The sequence below is a fragment of the Scyliorhinus canicula genome, chromosome 7 (genome assembly GCF_902713615.1).
Source record: "Scyliorhinus canicula chromosome 7, sScyCan1.1, whole genome shotgun sequence".
In the NCBI taxonomy this organism is placed as follows: domain Eukaryota; kingdom Metazoa; phylum Chordata; class Chondrichthyes; order Carcharhiniformes; family Scyliorhinidae; genus Scyliorhinus; species Scyliorhinus canicula.
The window spans coordinates 147,212,810-147,235,324 of NC_052152.1; the positions used below are offsets into that span (position 1 = coordinate 147,212,810).

General features: G+C 42.0%; 1 protein-coding gene across 2 annotated transcripts in view; it reads left to right on the forward strand.

Annotated features, from left to right (window-relative positions):
• Positions 1-22,515, forward strand: part of rprd1b (regulation of nuclear pre-mRNA domain containing 1B) — a 54,320-nt gene that overhangs the window by 25,505 nt on the left and 6,300 nt on the right. For both annotated transcript variants that reach the window (XM_038803080.1, XM_038803079.1), the window contains 3 exons: positions 1,873-1,982; positions 2,442-2,568; positions 9,947-10,122. In XM_038803080.1, the coding sequence (XP_038659008.1) occupies positions 1,873-1,982; positions 2,442-2,568; positions 9,947-10,122 (413 nt within the window). The remainder of the gene's footprint in view (positions 1-1,872; positions 1,983-2,441; positions 2,569-9,946; positions 10,123-22,515) is intronic.

Below are 22,515 nucleotides of genomic sequence, written 5' to 3' on the forward strand. Positions count from 1 at the left end.
CCATTGGTATGTTATGGCAGTTCGTTCCAGGAGATTGTTCGTTCCAGGAGAAATGTCAAGAACAGACCATGGGCATCTATGCCAAATTTGACCAAGGTCTTTGACATAGTCAATTGTAAGGGCCTTTGGAAGGTAAACGGGAAATGCGATTGCCCTGAGAAATTCATCTCAATGGTTTCACAGTTCTATGACGACATGCTCATTTGTATTGAGTTTTGTGACCCATTCCCAGTAACTATTTGAGTTAAACAGGGAAAAGAATGAAAATCGCTTATTGTCACAAGTAGTCTTCAAATGAAGTTACTGTGAAAAGCCCCTAGTTGCCACATCCTGGCGCCTGTTCGGGGAGGCTGGTACGGGAATTGAACCGTGCTGCTGGCCTGCCTTGGTCTGCTTTCAAAGCCAGTGATTTTGCCCTGTACTAAACTAGCCTCTAGGGGCTAAGTGAGAGTGGTAATCCTCTGTGTTTCTCTTCCATGCTCTCCAATGCGTTTCATGATGGTGATCCTGGCATTGAAATCAGAATGCATAGATGGGAAGCTGCTGAATCTGAGAGACTCGAGGCAAAGATCAAGATCTTCAAGAATATACATCATGATTTCCTACTCGTTGATAACCATGCACTAACTGCCTGTTCAGAACTGGCCATGCGCTGTGGCCCAGACTTGTTCTCCAATGCTTGTGATAACCTTACAATCAGCATGAAAAAACTGATGTAATGTGTCACCTTGCAACAAGAAAGCCCTATCACAGTCTCAAGGTTTCAATCCATGACCAGAACCCCATAGCAGTGGATGCTTTGGCAGCACACTCTTGGTTGTCTATATTCATGACCGGACACATGCAAGAACTGCCAAAGCAAGAGTAGCCTTGAACATCCACACCAGATTGAGATGAGTGCAACCGAGTTGGGCTTGCCATGTAGCCAGAATACCTGACATTTGCTTGCCAAAGCAAATTTTTAAAAGGAGAACTTTATTGCTGTAAGGACAAGGCTAGATTTAGAAGATTTGATATTGGAATCCAAGTCCTTGGAGCAACTTGCCCAGGATTGTTGCACCTGACGTAACCAAGTATAAAATGGTGCGACCTCCTTCAAAAGCAAGTGCATTTGAGGGGCAGAGAGATAATCACAAGCCAGTCATTTGCGGCGACTTGTCTTATTTGTAATAGAACATTCTATGCCTTGGTGGTCACCTACGTGCCTAACGCAATCGGAACCGTGCCAAGCTCCCCCAGCTGATGAACATGATCATCTTCGCCTCAAAGGCAATACTTGAACATTTATTTTAAAGGCATTAAAAAGCAACTTTAGTAGCTAGTTATTAATTACACATTAGTGTGTCTTTTCCTGCATCACCACTAATTGGATTTTAACTTTGTGACTTTAAAACAGTGAATAGAATAAGACTTTTTGCTACCCCTTTTTAATGCCTTTAGAATGAAACCAGCATTTTTAGTATTGACTGATTTCTCTGTTCCCTTATTACAAGTCATGTAATTTAAGTTTATATGATTGGAGAAATTGCTCAATCTTGATTGATTTCTAATATTGCTTTCTGTCTCTCATTGCTTCCTACAGATATAAATAGCCTACGTATTTTCACAAGTAATTTTTGATCCTTGTGTTTATATAAGGTAGTAATAAAAAAAAAAGCTGCAAATTCCTCCACAGCATCTGGAGTTAGAACTGTAACTGGAGTGTTTTATTTGCCATTTATCATGGGAAGTAAAAACCTTTTTAAAAAGGCTTAATTCTGCAATTTATATCTTTTGATACATCATTTTAGTTTTGCTAGAAATACATGTTTTTGAGTATGTCTGCAGTATTATGTATGGCAAGATGTGAACCATAAACTTTTATTTTCACAGGTGAAGAGAAGCGAGCACCAAAACGTAGCTATCCTGTTGTTGAAGATGAAGAAGATGATGATTACAGAGTCAACTATTCTCCTATAGACACAGGCACGGGTCCATTGTTGGTATGTTCTTGAATGAAAACCATGGAATCACGATGTATGTAGGATTCCATGTGCCTGATGCTAAAGTGATGTTAGTATAATTTCATCATGACTGGCTGTTGTTCCTATTTATAATAATGGAATAGAATTGTTACGGCACAAGAAGGCCAATTGCCCCATCACTGGTGAACAGTTGCACATCTAAATTCGTTGGATGTACACACCACTATTTTTTCTTTCTCCCCAGAATCTCATTGCTTGTATTAAAGCTTACATTATTCTTTCTTTGAGCAGCTCACTGTAGGCAACTTTTTCACATAATGCCAAATTAATATTAAATGATTGCTTCGTCTAGTCTACCATGTTAAACATTTGGTCTTTTTTCTTAAATTAGTAGCTTGTACAACCTGCCATTAACTGTTTTCATTTAGACTGATGAACGTACATCTTGATATATTTGAATATATTTCCCTCTTAAAGACTGAAAATTTGATTAAAGCTCTACAAGACCTGGAAAATGCAGCATCGGGAGACGCAACTGTTCGACAGAAGATAGCATCATTGCCTCAAGAAGTGCAAGATGTTTCACTCTTGGAAAACATAGCAGGTAGCAAGTTTTCTGTATAATTATTGACCACTAGGGCTGAATGGTGCAGTGTGCTCCTGCACAGTTGTTGTCTGTTAGGGCTCCGGTACGAGAATCGCAACAATTTGCAAGACTGAGGGAAGACTGTTGAACCACAGGAGTGATAACATTGACCAATAGGTATCTTGTATGTTAAAACAAACTTTAATTTAAACACAGAATGAATCACACAGAGTTTAAAAACTTTCCAATTAACAGTTAAAACAGTTCTTAGATAACAGCGGGAAAAATATAACTCCCTATCTACACCTGCAACTATATATTAAAATTAAGCAACCCAAATACGGTTCAAATGTCATTTATAAATAAAGTTAACAATCAGGGTTACTTGCTTCTCTAGGTAGACCTTAGGGAGAGACACTTTTGGGAACAACCTGAATATCTTGTCAGGCTAAAATCCTGTGCAATACGTACAGACAGACCTGGCTCCTCTCAATTAAAAATGGACGAGCAATATGTAACGATGGTTTCATTTTCCAAAGCCTTTTCAACTTTAAACTTTACACAATTACATTATATGCTGCATATCCGGTCATATTTATGCTTGCAAATTTAAACATTTCAGTGTTTTCTTTCCCAACTCTTGAACGTTCCATTCTTATCTCATCTCATTATGACAAAGCATCTGCAATTCCGTTTTCTCTTACTGCTACATTTATAATTTTCGAGTGAAATGGTTGTAGCAATAAATTCCATCTAAACATTCATGCACTTAAATCTGTAAACTTCTCCAGAAACTTCAATGGATTATGGTCTGTATAAACAATTGTCTCCGACTAATTGTTAGCAATGTAAATATCAATGTTGCAACACCAATACCAGACTCAATGTCTCCTTTTCGATGGGTAAATGCTTCTTCTGATGAATGTTTCGTTTTCTGGAAAAATAACCAACAGGCCTTTCTATACCTTTGTCATTTTCTTGCAACAGTACAATACCGACACCAACTTCACTCACCTCAATGGTCACCTTAAATTGCTCGTCGTAATTCAGTGTAAGCAAAACTGGTGATGTGGTTAATACAAAATGTTCTGTACTTTTTCAAAAGTCCAGTCAGTTAAGCATCCTCAGAAACAACTCATGCCCAGAAATCAGAGAACTTCTCTTGTTGACGGTATTGGGCACCACCCAGTGACTTTCGTTTTCATGTTCCAGAGAGCCATCTGACCATGTCCTAAGAATGTGACCTGGGCTTTAGCAAACTCACTTTTAGTCAAGTTCACCAAGCCAGTCTCTTGTAGTCTATCGAACAATTCCTTCAAATGCTCCTACATTTGACTGAACACTATCAGATCGTCTATGTACACAGCACAGTTGTTTCGTCCAGAATGACCTTGTTGGTTAGTCTTTGGAATATGTTGCTGGTGCATTCTTCATTCCAAACGGCATAACTTTAAACTGGTACAGACCGTTTGGCGTTACAAATACCGACCCTTTCCGATAAAGGTACTTGCCAGTATCCTTTCAGTAAATCAATTTTGGTAATGAAATTTGCTTGTCCCACCTTTTCAATACAGTCTTCCAAACGAGGAATAGGATACGAATCTGACTTCGTAACTGCATTGACTTTCCTATAGTCCACACACAATCGTTGTCCATCTGGCTTTGGTACCATCACAATAGGTGAGCTCCAATCACTGCAATTCACTTGAGTGATATCATTCTTAAGCAAGCTATCAATCTCCTTTTGAACCTGTGCCAACTTTAGTGGATTCAATCTATATGGATGTTGCTTAATTGGAATAGACTTTCCGACATCTACATCATGTACAATCATCTTTGTTCTTCCAAGTTTGTTCCCAGATATAGCTCTCTCTGACTAATAACTCTTTCAGGTCACTCTGATTTTCCTCTGGAAGGTAATTTCGTGTTATCCAAATTTGTCATTACTTCCTCATTATCCAATCTAATTTGAATTCAGACTCATCTGGATTTGTCTCTTCCTGACTTATAAAGACTAACCCACCCTCCTTTTTTTTTCTTCCCTATCAAATTGCTTTTTGAGCATTTGGCACACTTCTGATTTTTCTTTCTACCTGGCGTTCTTATCAAATAATTAACCTCTATCAATTTCTTTTCGATTTGATATGGCCCTCTAAACCTTGCTTTTAATGGTTCACCCACCACTGGTAACAGCTTCCCACTAACAAAACTATGAGTTTATGATTTCTTATCTCTCATTTTTCATCACATGCTGTGACAATTCTAAATGCTCTCTAGCCAACTCACCAGCCCTAGTTAATCTCTCCCTAAAGTTTGACACACAGTTCAACAATGTAGTCTGAGTGCTAACTCACCAATTTCTCCTTAATCAATTTTAATGGTCCGCATACCTCATGGTCAAAAAGCAATTTGAATAGACTGAATAGAGTTGATTCATTAGATGCATCCTGTCATGAAGCACGCTGATGATGTTTGAGGGTATCCCAACTTGGAGCGCTCGTTCAAGGTGTATAGTTGTATTTTCTTTTGATGTGAGGAGACAAACGAAACCCCAGTGAGAATAAATTGCTCAGTCATTGTGTAATAATTATTAAAGATTATTTAAGTTAAGGAAAGACAATGCGAACAAACGGGGTAACTACTCTCACGCAATTAATATGTGATGAATTATTCAACACGCATAGTTTCTATAGAACATGCCCCTTGTTACACAATATATCTACGGTACCTGAACTCTGTGAGATTTCCCCTATTCCCCAAGCAATGTCCAAATTGAATAACCAGCTATAATTGCCACACAATACAGAGATGATACTCCAATCTGGGAACCTTTTTCCTGCTCCAGCGAAGATATTTTAAAATGGTTGTTACGAAGGTTTACTGCACTGCCTTGGCTCCAAGACTAAGATGCTTGTTTGCTGTAAACTTGGCCTTCAGGTTTGGTGGCTGGAAACTGGCTTGTCTGCTTTCAGAGGTCGCTGGATGATAACTGCCTCCCTTCTCAGGGTCAGCTCAATGATACCTTCGTTGATTATGCCTTCTCTGTATTTGGCTGTCTTCCCCCATAAAGTTTCTTGACTGTACATTAACATACATAAATCTCGGGAACTTTTCCAATCGTCTATAATTAGTTTCTCCTCCATAAGTTATTCACACTTGATTATTATGTAAACTGCCATTCTAAACTCATTACTGGGAGACACAAACCAATTGAGGCTCCTTTGAATACGGTCTATTGCTGAATCCAGGAGAATTCATGATAATTCCGAATTGCAAATCATACAAATGGAGTTCCTTTCTCTTGATCCTTTGGGTAATCCTGACTGTAGATCCTCGACATGGTATTTAAAGTTTGGTGCCGCCTTTCTAATGCTCCGATTCTGGATGCTAAGCGGTTGATTTAAATTGCTTTACTCCTGGGTTATCCATAGCTTCCCTGAATAATTTTGACATTAAATTGGATCCTTGATCTGTTTGGATTTCTTTTGGTAATCCATATCTGGTTTAAAAAGAAAAGAGATAATTCCTCTACTACCCTTTTAGCTGTGATATTTCGTAATGGAATAGTCTTCGGAAATCTAGTAGACACGTCTATTATGGTCAACAAATACTGATTCCCATTTTCTGACTTGGGAAGGGGTCCCAAGCAGTCAATTTAGGATCCTAGTAAAAGGTTCCTAGTAAAATGCCAGAATTGGTATTAAGGGTGTTAGTTTGATTACCGCTTGAGGCTTTCCTATCACCCAACATATGTGACATGTGTGACAAAATACAACTACAGCTTTATGCAATCCAGGCCAATAAAAATGTTTTTGTACTTTTGCTTGCTTTGTACTTTTATTCCTAAATGTCCCACTACTGAAACCTAGTGCGCTACAAACAAAACATCCTTTCTATAACCCACCGGTAGTACAACTTGATGAACCTCTGCCCATTTCTCTTCTGCCTGAATATGTAAAGGTCTCTAAGGCCTCTAATTTCTAATTAATACATTATTTGTAATGTAATAACTCTCTGGTATGTACACATTTTATTTCTGTGTATGCTTTCTGATATAACTGCTTTATCTCTGAATCCTGTTGTAATTCTACCAACTTTCCTTAAATAAGGTTATCCGCTTCGTCGTCCTTGTTTTTTATTAACTATCTGATCAAAGATTGTTTCGGATAACTGAAACCTCAGCCTCCTTATCTTTACTCCTTGATTTCTCCTCCTGTCTCAACCTGTGGTTTCATGATCTTGTTACCACATGATCTGGTTACATGGCAGGATATGCCTCAGGTTGACTTTCCACCTGCTTTTCAACCACAGAAGGCATAACTCCCACCTATGATCCAACTATATCATTATCCAAGATAAACTGTATCCCTGAAAAAGGTAATTTCTCTATTATTCCTGCCACCACTTCACTTTTCACCAGACTCTCTAACCTTCCATAATGGAATACTACTCACCTCACCAGTCATGCCACCACATTTTATGGTAATACCCCTTCTGAACTATTTATCTCCTTGTCTCTTGCCGTTAAAAGATTGACTTGTTCCTGTATCCCTTATGATTTTAACATTCTTACCTACTCCACCTTGTACACAAGTAAACCGTACCCTTATCAATAAAATCTTCAGAAAGATTTGACACCTGCTTCGCAACCAACCTCTGAACAGGCTGTACATTCTTTGCAGCTCTTCAGCTACAACCATGATTTCTTTTGCTACTTTAATAAACTCCACTGACTTATCCTGTATTAAAGAGTCTGTCTTCCCAGTACTTTTCTGAAGCACCAACTTTGTGCCCAACTTTATTGCAATGAAAATATTTAAGTTTTCTTATCTCTCTGCCACCATCATATGTTTCTTTTTTAACCTGAGGTGAAATCTCTTTAATGTCCCCAGCTATACTTCCGTTGCCTTGACCACCTGTGGATTTCTCATTTCCTCAGTTTCTACCCTTCACAGACTGAAATCGATGTCGAAAACCAAACGTTGATTTATGAACTAATTCAAAATCATCTGCCATTTCGTCTGCCTTAACCCTTTACTCTTCCACATGAGTTCTCACTGCTGCCAGCAGTGAATCGTGAAATTCCTCCAGAATAATTGTCCCTGAGAGCATCACACATTAGGCCTATTTTTAATGCTCTTTTCCACCTGTCAAAATTATTCTGTTTGATTCTTTCAAATTTATATATATCTGACCTGGTTCTTTCCTTCGATTTCTAAACTTCTGTCTATAGGCTTCAGGCACTCATTCATATGTACTTAAAGTGGCTTTTCTCACTTCATCATAATCCCCAAATACCTCCTCTGGTAATGATGCAAACACTTCTAGTTTGACCTACCAATTTTGATTGAACCAACAATGCCCAATGATTTTTGGCCAGTTCAGTTGTTTAGCTACTTTCTCAAATGAGATTAACAAAGGACTTCCTTATCTTTCTCATCAAACCTTGGCAGTGCTTGAACATATTTAAAACCCCATTAGAATTTTGACTAGGAGGGGTTACTTCTCCCTCTAGATCAGGGGTGGGCAAACTTTTCCGTGCAAGGGCCGCATTCAGAAATTCACAATTCACAAAGGGCCGCATAGTATATTAAGTAAAATAATTACTTCACCCGGTTATGATTCTGGGCGCCTCATATAGAACATAGAACAGTACAGCACAGAACAGGCCCTTCGGCCCTCGACGTTGTGCCAAGCAATGATCACCCTACTCAAGTCAACGTATCCACCCTATGCCAGAAAGTAATCCAACAGCCCCCCCACCCATTAACCTTTAAAAAAAAAATTTAAAAAAAAAAAATAAATTTTTTTTTTTTAGAAAATTTTTTTTTTTTTTTTTTTTTAATGACTTGGTGGGCCGCAGAAATACCTTTGGCGGGCCGCATGCGGCCCGCGGGCCGTAGTTTGCCCACCCCTGCTCTAGATCTTCCTCAATGTCTGCTTTTAACTGCAACCTTTTAAGTTGATATTCTCTTTGCTTGTCTGACTCCCTCTCCTTCAGTTCCATTTTCTGAAGTTCAAAAAATACCTCCTTGTCTTTCTCTATCCCCTCTTTCCTTTTCTTCTGCCTTTGCCTTTCTTTCCTTTTCCTTTTCTTCCAGCATTGCCGCTCTCCTTTGCTTTTAATTCTAATTCAAGCACCATTCTTTATCATGTTGCAACTGTTTCATGTGTAACTAAATCATAGCCAATTCCAATGATTCTGATTGTATTTTTTCCAAATTTAAATGCTGAGCTATCACTTTAATTATCTCTGCCTTCCTCACCTCTGCAGGTAAAGTCAACTGCATTTTGACCGCCAAATCCGAAGGCTTTGTTTTAACCACCCTTGTAAACTACCCAGAGTGACATCAACACCCAAGAAACCCATAGCCACTGAAACAGCCATTTTATAAGTTACTCCCTATTTAAACTGGCAGTGTATTAACACCTGAAAAAAGCAGTAGCCGGTCACAATCGTAAACTTTAAGTTCAATAATCCCAAGCCAAACAAAAAATTGGAGGTTTAAAAATCCCGAAGAGCTCCCAATTTTTGTTAGGATACCCGTACCAGTATCCGAGCTACTTGCAAATTGTAAGTCTGTGAGAGAAAACTGACCAATAGTAATCTTTTATGTTGAAACAAACTTTAAACACAGAATCAATACATTAGCAACAGAGCAATAGATTTCCAATTAAGAGTTAAAAGTTAAAACAGCTCTTAAAAGGGAAAACAAAACGTCCTATCCACACCTGCCAGTATATATTGTCCTCGGACAGGTGCCGGAATGTGGCGACTAGGGGCTTTTCACAGTAGCTTCATTGAAGCCTACTCGTGACGATAAGCGATTTTCATTTTTTTTTCAAATTATGCAACCCAGTACAGTTCAAATGCCATTCATACATATGGTTAGCAATCAGGGTTATTAGCTTCTCTCTGCGGACCATTGGAGCGAGACCCTTTCGGGAACAACCTTCTATCTTATCAGACTAAAATCCCATGACAAACTGCAAAATGTACAGATAGACCAAGCTCCTCCCATTAATTACATCATCTATATCCCAACCATAAGGTACTCTCCAGTCGTCTCCAACTAAGATGTCTCATGACCTGCCTAGCTAGGACTAAACTCTATCCTTCGTAAATTATCTATACCTCCTAAACATAAAAATGTTTTATGAATCATCTCTCTGTAAACAAGTAAATGGTTAAAGTCAATGATTACTTTACCTTTATGACTCTTGATCACAGCTTTGGCAGACATACGTCTATCTGTATTTTTTGTTTTTAATGACATTTACTGCAACAAAATAATATATATAGCAATTCCCTATATTCATCAGATGTTTATATACCGTTGCTTTATTCTCCTCTCCATTTACAATGTAACTAGTTTTCTCTGTTTCTTGAATATAGATAAAGCGGCTGCTGAAAGGCTATCGAAAATCGTTGATGAGGCTTGTTTGCTGTTAGCGGAGTACAATGGGCGGCTAGCAGCAGAGCTGGATGACCGGAGGCAGCTGGCACGAATGCTGACTGAATATATCAATAGTCAGAAGGAAATTCTGGGGGAGAAAGAAAAAAAACTAGCGGTGTGTACATCGTTCTCTCCTGTGCCAATAATTTTTAAACTAAATGCAAGGCACTAATGCAGTTATTCTTGGTCTGTCGAGGCATGCTCTCTAATCACGGAATTGTTACGGTGCAGAGCGGGTCTATTTGGCCAATTGTGACTGCACCGGCTCTCTAAATTAGCGTCATGAGGCATTCCCCTGCTTTTTCCCTATTTCCTTGCACATTGTTTCTATTCAATAATCATCTAATGCTCTCTTGAATGCTTCGATTGGGCATGTCTCCATCACATGTAGGCAATGCATTCCAGACCCGAACCCTTGCTGTGTGAAAATGTATTTCCTCATGTCGCTTTTGCTACTTTTATCAATTACCTTAAATCTGTATCCTTTCACGCTTGATGTTTATACAATTGGGAACAGTTTTCCCCTATCTGCTCTGTCCTGCCCGCTCATGATTTGAACATCTCTATCAAATCTCCTCCCAGCCTTCTCCCCAAAGGGAATAGTCCCAACCCCTCCTACGTCTTCTATGCTTTCTCTCTAGTACAGTTGTATCCTTCCTATATTGTGACATCCAGAACAGTACACAATATTCCAGCTGAGGTCTAACTAGTGTCTTGTATAGGTTCAGCATAACCTCTGCTCTTGTACTCTATGCCCCTATTAATAAAGTCCAGAATATTGTATGCTTTATTAACTGCTCTACAACTATCCTACTGTCTTCAATTATATATGCAAATATGCATCAAGCTCCCTCTGCCTTTGCACCCCTTTAATAATTTTACCTCTTATTTTAGATTGTCTATGTTCTTCCCACCAAAATGTATCTCCTCGCACTTCTCCAAATTGAACCTCATTTGTCACCTATCTTTCCACTCCACCAATGTGTTTATGTCCTTTTGAAGTTTTACACTATCCTCTTCACAGTTTACAATATTTCCAAGTTTTGTGTCATCTGCAAACGTTGAAATTGTCCCCTGCACACCAAGATGTAGATCATTAATATATATCCGAAAAAGCAAGGGTTCCAGTACCAACCGCTGGGGAACACCATACAAATCTTCCTAATCAACCTAGAAGTTCATCAAGTTGTATTACTGGTGGGTTATAGATGACTAACTCTATCTCGAATAATTGTTCCTCGAGTTTACCCACCACTGATGTTAAACTGACCAATCTGTAATTGCTGGGGCTATCCTAACTCTAGTAATTCCACCCCTGTATTCTTTAGTATTAATGGAATGTTTAAAGTATTTTTCACCATTAAGAGTCCTGTAAAATATCTGTTTAACTCCTCTGCCATGTCCTTGTTCCCATAACTGTCTCCTCAGATTCATATCATATGGGGGTCTATGTTCACTTTGTCCTCTTTTTATATATTTAAAGAAGCTCTTGTTGTCGGTGTTTATATTCCTCTCTATTTTGCCCGGGTGCTTCATTTTCTCGCTCTGTTTGGTCCTCCTCTGCTGGATTCTGAATTTATCTCAGTCTTTGGGGCTATCACTGACCTTTTCCTCCTTCTATGCATTTTCTTTCAACTTATACCCTCCCTAACTTCCTTGGTTAGCCATTGTTGGTTTATCTTTCTCTTAGAACCTTTCACCTTCCTGGGATATATTTTTGCTGAGAATCACGAATTACCTCCTTAAATGTTTGCCACTGCTTGTTTAATATATCCGCTCAGTCCACTTTAACTAACTCTATCCTCATTTCATTGTAATTCCCTTTAAGTTAAACGTAGTTGCTTCAGACCCAAGTTTTGCTCTCAAACTGAATATTGAATTATCATGTTATGATCACTACTTCCTTGGGGAATCTTTTACTCTGAGGTAATTTATTAAACCTTCCTCATTGACGATTACCAGGTGCAAGATAGCCTGTTCCCTGGTTGGCTCCATGACAAGTTTCTTTCTCTGGGAAACTAACCTTAATTTACTCTTATGAATTCATTGTCATAGCTATTCTTTCTAACTTGTTTAACCCAACCAACATGGAAATTAAAGTCGCCAATAATTATTGCTATATTAATTTTACACGCTCTTGTTTGTTGATTTATAGTTGTTTCGACAGTATGGCTATTGTTTGGGGGGTCTGTACACAGCTTCTTACAATGTCTTCTTTCCCTTGCTATTTCTTACCTCTACCCAAATGGACTCTACATCCTCTGAGTCTAGATCATCTCTCACAATTGTCCTCATTTCATCTCATACTAACAGTGCTACCCCACCACCTTTTCTTTCTCTTCTGTCTTTCCGAAAGGTCAACTATCTCTGAATGTTAAGCTCTCGGTTTTGATCTCCTTGTAACCATGTTTCCTTAACGGCTGAGGTCATATCCATTTACGTCGATTTGCACCGTTAGTTCGTCTACATTATTCTGAACACTTTGTGCTTTAAGATACAAAGCCTTTAGTCTTGCTTTTTGCCATTTTTAATCATTCTATCTTTTCTTTGTACTGTGGCACTATTTGCCTCTCGCCCTTGATTACCCTGTCTACTATTTTTCAATTTTAGTGTTCTTTCTTTTATTACTGTCCTTGGTTCTCTTTCCCTTATCACCCTGCTTAGGTTCCCATATCCATACCATTCTAGTTTAAATCCTTCACAATCACACAGTTAAATTCTCATCCGAAGACATCAGTCCCATTCCTGCCCAGGTGTAACCCATTCAGTCTGTACTGTCCTACCTCCACAGAACTGGTCCCAATGTCCCAGGAATCTGAAACCCGCCCTGTCACCATTTCTTCATCCACATATTCATCTAATATATTTTGCTATTTCTACTCTGACTCCTCTGTCTATCACATGGCACTGGTAGTAATCCTGAAATCTCTTTTGAGATCCTACTTTTCAACTTCCTATTTATCTATATGCTTAGAGTTCACCTATCGTGACTGACCCTTTTAAATTAAACCTTTGGAAGATGCTTATTATTAGATAATATCAATTCCTCTAGTACCCGCCCCTCCGTTCCTTGTCCTCATTACTGCAGAATATAGCCAGTGCAAACTAAAAACCACAAAAATCCTTACAAACTATAAGCGATAAAAGTAGTAACTCCTTACCGACCGTACCCACTACTTAACAATCAGCACTGTCCCTTTAGGCTCTACTGCTGCAGCAGGGCAAAGCCACTCTGAAAAGTGAAACGGTTAGAAAGCAAAAAGTGAAAGAGCATCTCTCCCCTCTCCACTGAATTCTCACTATACTCCAAATTCCTGATACCCACACTCACTCTGGCTGTGTCTCACGTGAATGTGTTCTCTCCCACTTTTTGTGCGCATAGCACACCTTTCCTTCCTTATCTTTATTACTATCTCCTTTTTCATCCGGGGATCTCTGGATTGTTTCCACTATCTTTCCCTTTTAAGGGAATATGCCTTGACTTTCCGAACCATTTCTGTTTTGAAAGTAGCCCATTATTCAGCTACGTTTTACCTGCGAACTTTTCATTCCAGTCTAACCAGCCTGTTCTGTTCTTTTTGGAAAATATTTTTATTATTTTCAGCAATTTATATACAAAACATACAATAGCACAAAATAACAATTAAGCAGTGAGAACCACCTCAATCCGCACCTGTCCCTGCAGCAGTCTAACTTAGATACCAAGTCTCTTCCCCCCCCCCCCCCCCCCCCCCCACCCCACCTACTTGTTCCCCTCCCCCAACAGCTAACAGTGACCAGCTCTTTAAAGTACATTGGGAACAGTAGCTATCTACGGTAAAACCCTTATACTAACCCCTCATCACGGTAAATAACCATCTCGAGGTGCAAAAATTCCATCAGGTCACCCAGCCACGCCGAGGCACTTGGGCTGGAGGTTGACTAAACTGCCAAGTGCCTCGGCCGCCTTGCCATCAGTGTGGCAAAGGCCAAGACATCAGTCCCCATCCAGAGCTCCGGTACAACCAAAATCGTCTAATGGGCGATGTTCCAATCCAATGTTCAGGATTGCTAACATAGTCTCAAAACGGATCTCCAGAAGTCCACTAGCTTTGAGCACAACCAGAACATGTGCAAGTGGTGCACCAGGCCCACCGAACACACCTGTCATCCACTCCTTCAATAAACCAACTCATTCCAGCCTTTGTGAGATGAGCCCGGACCACCACTTTTAGCTGGATGAGATTCAGCCTTGCACAGGATGAGATTCAGCCTTGCACAGGATGAGATCGGGTTCACACCGCTCAGTGCCTCACTCCAAACCTCATGTTCCAAGTTCAGCCCCAGTTCCTCCGTCCATTTTGCCTTCATACCCTCAACCGAGCACGACGACTCCCAACTATCCGTTGGTAAATACCTGACATATTGGCCACTTCCAAGCCCAAGCAGGATAAGGGCCTCTTGAGCAAGGTTACTCGAATAAAGGCTGCTTCACCGGATAGGCAAAGAAGTGCTTTTTGATTCAGCTATGTACTTGGAGATACCTGAACCCATCAGCCCATATTTTTCTTTCAGTTCCCCCAGTCTAGCAAACCGACCCCCTACACAAAGTCTCCCACCTTCTCCAAACCCTTTTACTTCCACTTCCTACCTCACATCCGACCTAGCAAGCTCGAATAGCTAGTTCCCACCGATGGGGGTTAGCCTTGAGGCAGCCCTCCAATTAAAATGTTGACAGAAGGCACTCGAATAAGAATAAAAATCTCTGCAATATTAACTGATTGCATTCAGCCCACCATGGATAATGGGAGACCATTCCATCTTTTGCAGGCTTGCCTTGAACCTCTCCACCAGACTTGTATCATCCAACCTTGCCATCTGGACCCCCAAATATCATAAATGACTTCCTGCTAGCCAGAACGGTACTCCCCTAAGCCCCTCTCTCCGCCAAGTACTCGCGCTTTCCTGTATTAGAGCCAGAATAGGCCCCAAAACGCTACAAGAGCCCCATAATGTAACCCATTGACGCCGCCAGATCCCCCTCAAATAATAAAAAATCATGGGTAATAGCAAAACCTTTTGCTCCACCCCTCTTCTAACTATTTCTCCCCATACTTTCAAGGGTCTCAGGCCCCCCCTCCCCCAGGAATTCCTCCCATCCGGTGGCAGCTCGGATCTGTATAAATGCTTGGAGAAGGCCTTAAATACCGCATTCAACGTCTGGTCCGAGACCAGCTCCCCATCCCATGCACTAATCTGGGCAATCTCTCCCTCTGCCTAATGTTTCCTCAATTGATATGCCAGGTGCCGACTCGTTTTCTTCCCATATTCGTAACTGGCCCCATTAGCTCTCCTCCGTTTTCGTACTGCCCTATCTAGAGATCAGTTTGAATTTTGTTTGCAATATTTTCCCCTTTGTAATAGTTCTGGTGTGGGCTGTCCGCACATTGACGATCAGTCTCTAATATTAGCTGCTTTAGTTCAGTGGGTTAGACAGCTGGTTTGTGATGCAGAACAAGGCCAACAGCGCGGACTAAATTCCCGTACCCTCCATGCACCCGAACAGGTGCCGGAATGTGGCGACGAGGGGCTTTTCATAGTAACTTCATTGCTGTAATGTAAGCCTACTTGTGACAATAAAGATTATTTATTTATTTTAATTTTACTATCTACCAGTTTTTCTCGCTCCCTCCTTACCTCCAGCTCTACATGCGGCTTGAGAGATATAATTTCTCCCCTAATTACTACCTTCAGCGCTTTCCATAGTATGGAGGGTGAGACCTCCCCATTATCATTGTTCAAAATATCATCCCAGATAGCCCCTGAGATCCTTGCACAGAACCCCAGCTCCACCAACAGACTCCATTCCAACCGCCTTGCCTTGCGATGCCCCCAGCCCGCCTCTAACAGTTCTACCCAATGTGGGGCATGGTCAGAAATGATCCCCCCCCCCCCCCAAGCAGCAGTTTCATGAACATTGTATCGTCCCAATTCGGGGAGTATGCATTCAGCAACATCACCCGTTTCCTTTCAAATACCCCTGTTACTATAATATACCACTTGCCCGCATCTGCTATTACCTTCTCCGAATTAAACTGGACCCTTTTATTGCCAAGGATCGCCAGCCCCTGGGCCCTGCTATTTATCAAAACCCGAATGGAAAACTTGGCTCGCCCAAGCCTTCCAAAGACGCAACTGGTCCCACCCGCGCATGTGGATCACAAAATCAGAATCACAGAATAATACAGTGCAGAAGAGGCCTTCGGCCCATCAAGTCTACACCGACACATAAAAAACACCTACCTGCCTACCTAATCCCATTTTCCAATAATTGGCCCGTAGCCTTGAATATATCGATGTGCCAAGCGCTCATCCAGGTACTTTTAAAAGGATGTGAGGCAACCTGCCTCTACCCCCCCCCCAGGCAGTGCATTCCAGACCATCATCAGCCTCTGGGTGGAAAAAGTGTTTTTCCTGAAATCGCCCCAAAACCACCTGCCCCTCACCTTGAGCTTGTGTCCCCTCGTAACTGATCCTTCAACTAAGCGGAACAGCTGGTCCCTATCCACCCTGTCTATGCCCCTTATAATCTTTTATACCTCGATCTGGTTGCCCCTTAGTCTTCTCTGCTCCAGTCTCCTAGAAAAACCATCACTTTGGCCTCTAGTTTCTTTAAATGAGTAAAAACCCGTGCTCTTTTCATTTGGCCCCACCCAAGCACCACACATTCCAGGTAACCACCCTTATCGGAGATTGCACCTCCCATCCCCTTCAGCCTCGAGTCAGTCATGATCACCGCAATAGGTCATAACTTCGTTGATGTTTCCCAGGCCGCTGGCCCACCTAAGATGGCAACCTGTCCCACCTAACTGGCGGAATAGAGAAAAAAAACCATGTCACTATCAGTGGTCCCCCACGCCCCCTCCCCTCATTAAGTCAGCAGATAACCTACCTCTCCTCTAACCCTCTATCGAGCCTAACCTAACTGCCCCTAAAATTCGTAGCTCCATCCCCACGAATTCCGTTAACTAGCCTTTCTACCTATTCCTTAACCATCGCCTTTATTTCTGCCCCAAGCTCGTCCCTCCCAACTCGTCCTCTTCCCCACCCATATTAAGCAAAAGCCTTGAAACTAAAAAGAGACATCCCCCCCCCCCCCCCCCCCCCCCCCCCCCCCCCGCATGTCCCAACAACTACTAAAGCCATACAGAAGGATCATCATGAAAACTGATGGGGAAACACCCCCATACTAAACATCTCTACCATTACTCCAATTCAGCTCTTGGCAACATAAACAGTAAAATAGTAAAACCCCAGCGGTCTATCTGCATCCCTCAAACCGTGTCTAGTCTATGGTCTCTGATAAAGTCCTCGGTCTGCTCTGGTGTTTCGAAATTAAAGTCCTTCGAGTTAAACTGACTCTTAAATTTGGTAGGTACAGCACCCCAAAATGCACTACGCACTCCTTGATTGAACAGGACTGTCTTCATCTTATTGAGGACCGCCTGTCATTTTGCCAATTCCGTGCCGATGTCTTGGTAAATTCTGACGTTCGGGCGTTCTTTGCCCATTCCAGGACCTGCCTCCTTGGAAGATGTAAAACTGAATGATAACCGCTCGACGCAGCTCATTCGGTCACAGCTTCTGCCTCAAGGTCCTGTGTACCCTGTCCAGCACTGGTGTAGCAAATGCCTCAGGGCCACTCAACAGCTGAGAGAACTTTGCAGTGAAGTGTTCGGTCGGTCTTGAGCCGTCATCTCCCTCCAGTAGACCTACCAGCCTCCGGTTCATCCAGTTTTGCCTTGAGACCATTATTCCTGCCCCAAAGATTGCCATTTTGGCCTCCAGTGATGCGAGTCAGTCTTTGTGTTGAGATGAGGCCTCCTCCACGCCCTTCAGCTTCTCTGCCCATTGGTCTACCGCCTTAGTTGTCTCGTTCAACTGCTCTCTGACCGGGCCCAAACCCTCCTCTACCATAGATTTGAAGGATGCCTTCAGTTCCTGGCTAGACCTTTGGAAAGGGTCATCCATCTCCCCCAACAAATTTCTTTAACTCTTGCCATCACCCCCACCATCATATCGAGGGCGATGTCATGGTTGCTCGGCGCCTGAAGTTTCATACCTCCTGAACGTAATCTAGGAACCTTTGCTCCTCTCTGCCCTTTACTCCACCACTATCCCAGTCTACATTCGGGTAATTAAAGTTCCCCATTAAAATGACTCTTTAATGTTTGCTTCTCTTCGTAATTCAGCTGTAGATATGTTCTTTTACACCCTTGTCACTAGTTAATGGTCAATGGACTACACTAAGCAAATGAGCTTACATCCTTTTTGTTCCTTGGCTCTAGCCAAATTGATTCTATCCTTGAACCCTCTGGGACATCATCTTTCTCCAGCATTGAAATGCTCTCCTTAGTCAATATCACCACCCTTGCCCCTTTCCTTCCTTTTCTGAACACCTTGTACCAGGGATATTTAACTCCCAGTCTTGCCCTTCCTTGAGCCAAATCTCTGTTTTCGTCACAACATCATAACTTCCACAACTCAATCTGCACCTGTAACTCCCCAATCTTATTTGCTGTACTTTGTGCGCTTGCACGTAAAGTAACACAGATTTAGATGTCATTACTTTCTCCCTTACTCCAACTTATTAACTTACTATTCTCTATACTAATCCAGCCTGTTCCTTCCAGTATTTTGTGCATCCTGGTATCCCACTCTAATATTTCTTCTTGGTTCCCACACCTCTGCTGAGTTAGTTTAAACCCTCCTGAGAGCACTAGCAAAATGCCTCGCAAGGAACTCAATCCCAGCTCTGTTTCAGTGCGACCCGTACCCTAGGGTCAGTCTTGGTGTCCCAGGAATCTAAAGCCCTCCCTCCTGTGCTATCTTTCCAGCCACGCATTAATCTGCCTTATTCTCATATTTCTGTCTCTGTTTCATGTGGCATTGTTGGTAATCCAAATAAAACTACATTTAATATCCTTATAATTTTCTGCCTTACTCCGTAAATTCTGATTGCAGGACCCCATCCCTCCTCTTACCTAAGTCATTGGTACTAATGTGGACCACGACCGTTGGCTGTACACCCTCCCCCAGAAGAATGTCTAGCAATTGCTCTGAGACATCCTTGACCCTGGCACCAGGGAGGCAACGTGCCATCCTCAAGCCACAGAAACTCCTTTCTGTTTCCTCAACCATCAAATCCTTAATCACTATTGCTCTTCCCTTCTTCCCTTCCTGTACAGTTGAATGCTCGTAGTGCTGCAAACCTGGCTCTGACTGCACTCCTCTGACCAACCAATGCTCTCAGCAGCTTCTAAAACACAAAACCAATTCCTGAGCGTGACCCCAGTGGACTCCTACAATAACTGCCTGGTTCTCTTGGACTGCCAGGTGGTCACCCATTTTCTCTATGCCTCCACGCCTTTAAGCCGTGGTGTGAGCATCTCTCTGAACCTGCTATCCACGCAGCTGTCAACCTTGCAGATACACTGCAATGACTTCAGCCTCCTTTCGAGCTTGAAACCTGGAGCTTAAATATTTGCAGCAGGCAGCACATCCTGCACATATTATCTGGAACACTGAGAACGTCCATAACTATGCACATGTTCTAGGACACTCATTCTACTCGGCTGAGCTGCTCTGCCTTATCTTAAATTTACTTCTCTTGCATTAACTCTATTCTATTTTGGATTGCTTGTATTACCTTACTGTATACTTTCCCTTATTCCAGGTACTAGTTTTTCGCACATTGCATATACCTCATTCTCTTCAGAGCAGAGAAGGTTAACAGATTTGTTCGAATTGTTCAGAATCCTAAATGGTTTTGATAGAATAGATCAGGAGAAACTAACAGAAGGATTGCTAACTCGAGGATACCGATTTAATGTGAATGTCGGCATCCAGTAACATTTTATACATTGGATAAAAGCAAATTTCTGCGGATGCTGGAATCTGAAAGCATTTTATACATTGCAAGCTATTGTAATCTGAAATACATTGAGTGAAAGGTAGATGGCAGCAGAAGCAGTAGTAACATTCAAAACAGAATTGATAAATGCTTGAGGGGAGAACATTATAATTACAGGACTACGGGGAAAGAGCAGAGAACTGGGATTAATTAGATAGCTGTATCAATGAGCTGGGATGCACACAATGGGCTAAATTACCTGCTTTAGTGCTTTATTCTGTGGTTGTATGATTAGTTCATTAACATAATATTTGTAAAAAAAAAATTCAAGGTCATGTAGCTGGGCTGTAACCAGAATCCAAGTTTTGTTACGGAACAGCTTTGTTAGTACAATAGTAACATAGAAAGATTGAAAGCTTTGTTTTGAGTTGCTGTTGATGACTGCACAAGACAATGTAGAAAAAACAATTTTGTTAATTTGGTTCACTTTTGGTTGTTGGGATTATTACTGTCAGGAAAAATAGCGATGGCATCAAAATATCAGAAATCCTAAAATATTTTTGACCGGTTGTATATTTAAAAAGTATCGAAAATGTAGGATGCTGAAGGATAGTTTGGTTATGCTAATGATACTAATACTTTTAATATGTTGATGATTCTGGCAACACTGAACAGAAATTTTCCGATGGTAAGGTGGTAATAGTGGGGAACAGAACGTAAAGTGTTTGAATAAGGTGTTAGAGGTTCAAAGGAGGAGACAAGGTATGATCTTTGTATTTATACTCTAAAAGCTAGACTCGTGATATGAAGGTAATTAAGTTTGACTTTGAAGTGGTGATCTCAGGAAACGCAGATCAAAAGGGTGGCATGGTGGCATAGTGATTAGCACTGCTGCTTCACAGCACCAGGGACCCAGGTTCAATTCCAGCCTTGGATATTTGTTTGTGTGGAGTTTGCACATTCTGCCAGTGTTTGCGTGGTTTTCCTCCGGGTGCTCCAGTTTCCTCCCACAGTCGAAAGATGAGCAGGTTAGGTGGATTGGCCGTGTTTAAGTTGACCCATAGGTTAGGTGGGATTACAGGGGTACTGCTAGAGTGGGTTGAGGTTGGGGTGCTCTTTCAGAGGATCAGTGTAGACTTGATGGGCCGAATGGCCTCCTTCTGCAATGTAGGAATTCTATGAAAGGAATAGCTGTTTAACTCCCAGCAAGCAGTGTCTGTGAAGAAAGCCAGTCTTTGATTGCCAGTTGTTTTTTTCACACTGGAAGCAAACTCAAAGAGATCATTGCTTGGTGTGATAAAGGATACTGGATTTAAAAAAAAATTGTTTCTATTGGTTTCACATTTTTATGTTACACATTCCAGTTCCCACTTGCTCTCAGGCCCATCTCCTGCGGCTATGTCGTTTGTGTCCTGCAGTTTTTGTAATGGGTTTTTGTCCCCCACTCCCCCACCCACCCCTTTCTTTTCCTTCACAATCCGTGGCTCGACTATGCACCACCCCACCCCCCCACCCTTACTGGTTCTCTTAAGTTGGAGGAATTCCGACAGGTCGGAAAACCAGTCTGCAACTTTGGGTGATGCTGCCGATCGCCAGCTGAGCAGGATTCTTCGGCAGGCAATTAGGGAAGCAAAGTCTAGGGCATCAGCCCCCCCTCCCCATAAAGAGTTCTGGCCGCTCTGAGACTCCAAAGACCCCCATTTTTGGCATGGCTCCAACCCCACCCCCACAACCGTGGACATTGCCAAAAGAAGATTGTCCAGGACCTGACCAGTCTGGGGCATGCCCAGAATATATGGGTGTGGTTGGCTGGGCCTCCGAGCACCGATCACATTTGTCTGCCACTTCCAGGAAGAACCTGTTCATTCGGGTTCTGGTTAGGTGTGCTTTGTGCATCACCTTTAGCTGCGTTAGGCTCAGCCCTGTGCATGAGGAGGTAAATAGCTCTGTGTAGTGCTTCAATCCAGATCCTGCCCCTACCCCAGTGCCCAATTCTTCCTCACGTCTTGTCTTGTCCAGAGGTGAACGTACCCCTTTCAACAGTTGTCCGTACAGATTCCCACAGTTTTCCTTCCCTATGTCGCCCACGTTCAATAGTTCCTCAACTACTGAGTGTCTTGGTGCCTGGGGGTGTATTGTCATTTCCCTATGGAGGAAGTTTTTAACCTGCATGTGCCTTATTTTGTTCCTTTTAGTTAGTTGGAGCCTCTCCACGAGTTCTTCCAGGTTTGCTAATCTGTTGTCTCTGTACATGTCGCTACCTCGTCCTGTCTCCACCTTTGGAAGGTGGTGTCCATTGTTGCAGACCTGAACCTGTGGTTGTTACAGATGGGGGCCAGAATAGACTCTTGGTTATGCTGAAGTGTTGTCTCATTTGACACCACGTTGGGAGCGTGGCTACCACCACTGGACTTCTTGAGTATTTGGTCGGAGGAGATGGGAGTGTGGTCGTGACTAGGGTTCGGAGGGACGTCCCTATGCAGGATCTCTCCTCCATCCTCACCCTTTCCACTCCCAGTTCCTTCACCCATCCCCTCATTCTTACTGCTGTGGCCGCCCAGTGGTAGAACTATAGGTTTGGGAGGGCATGATTTGTTTATCTACCGTGTTGAAGAA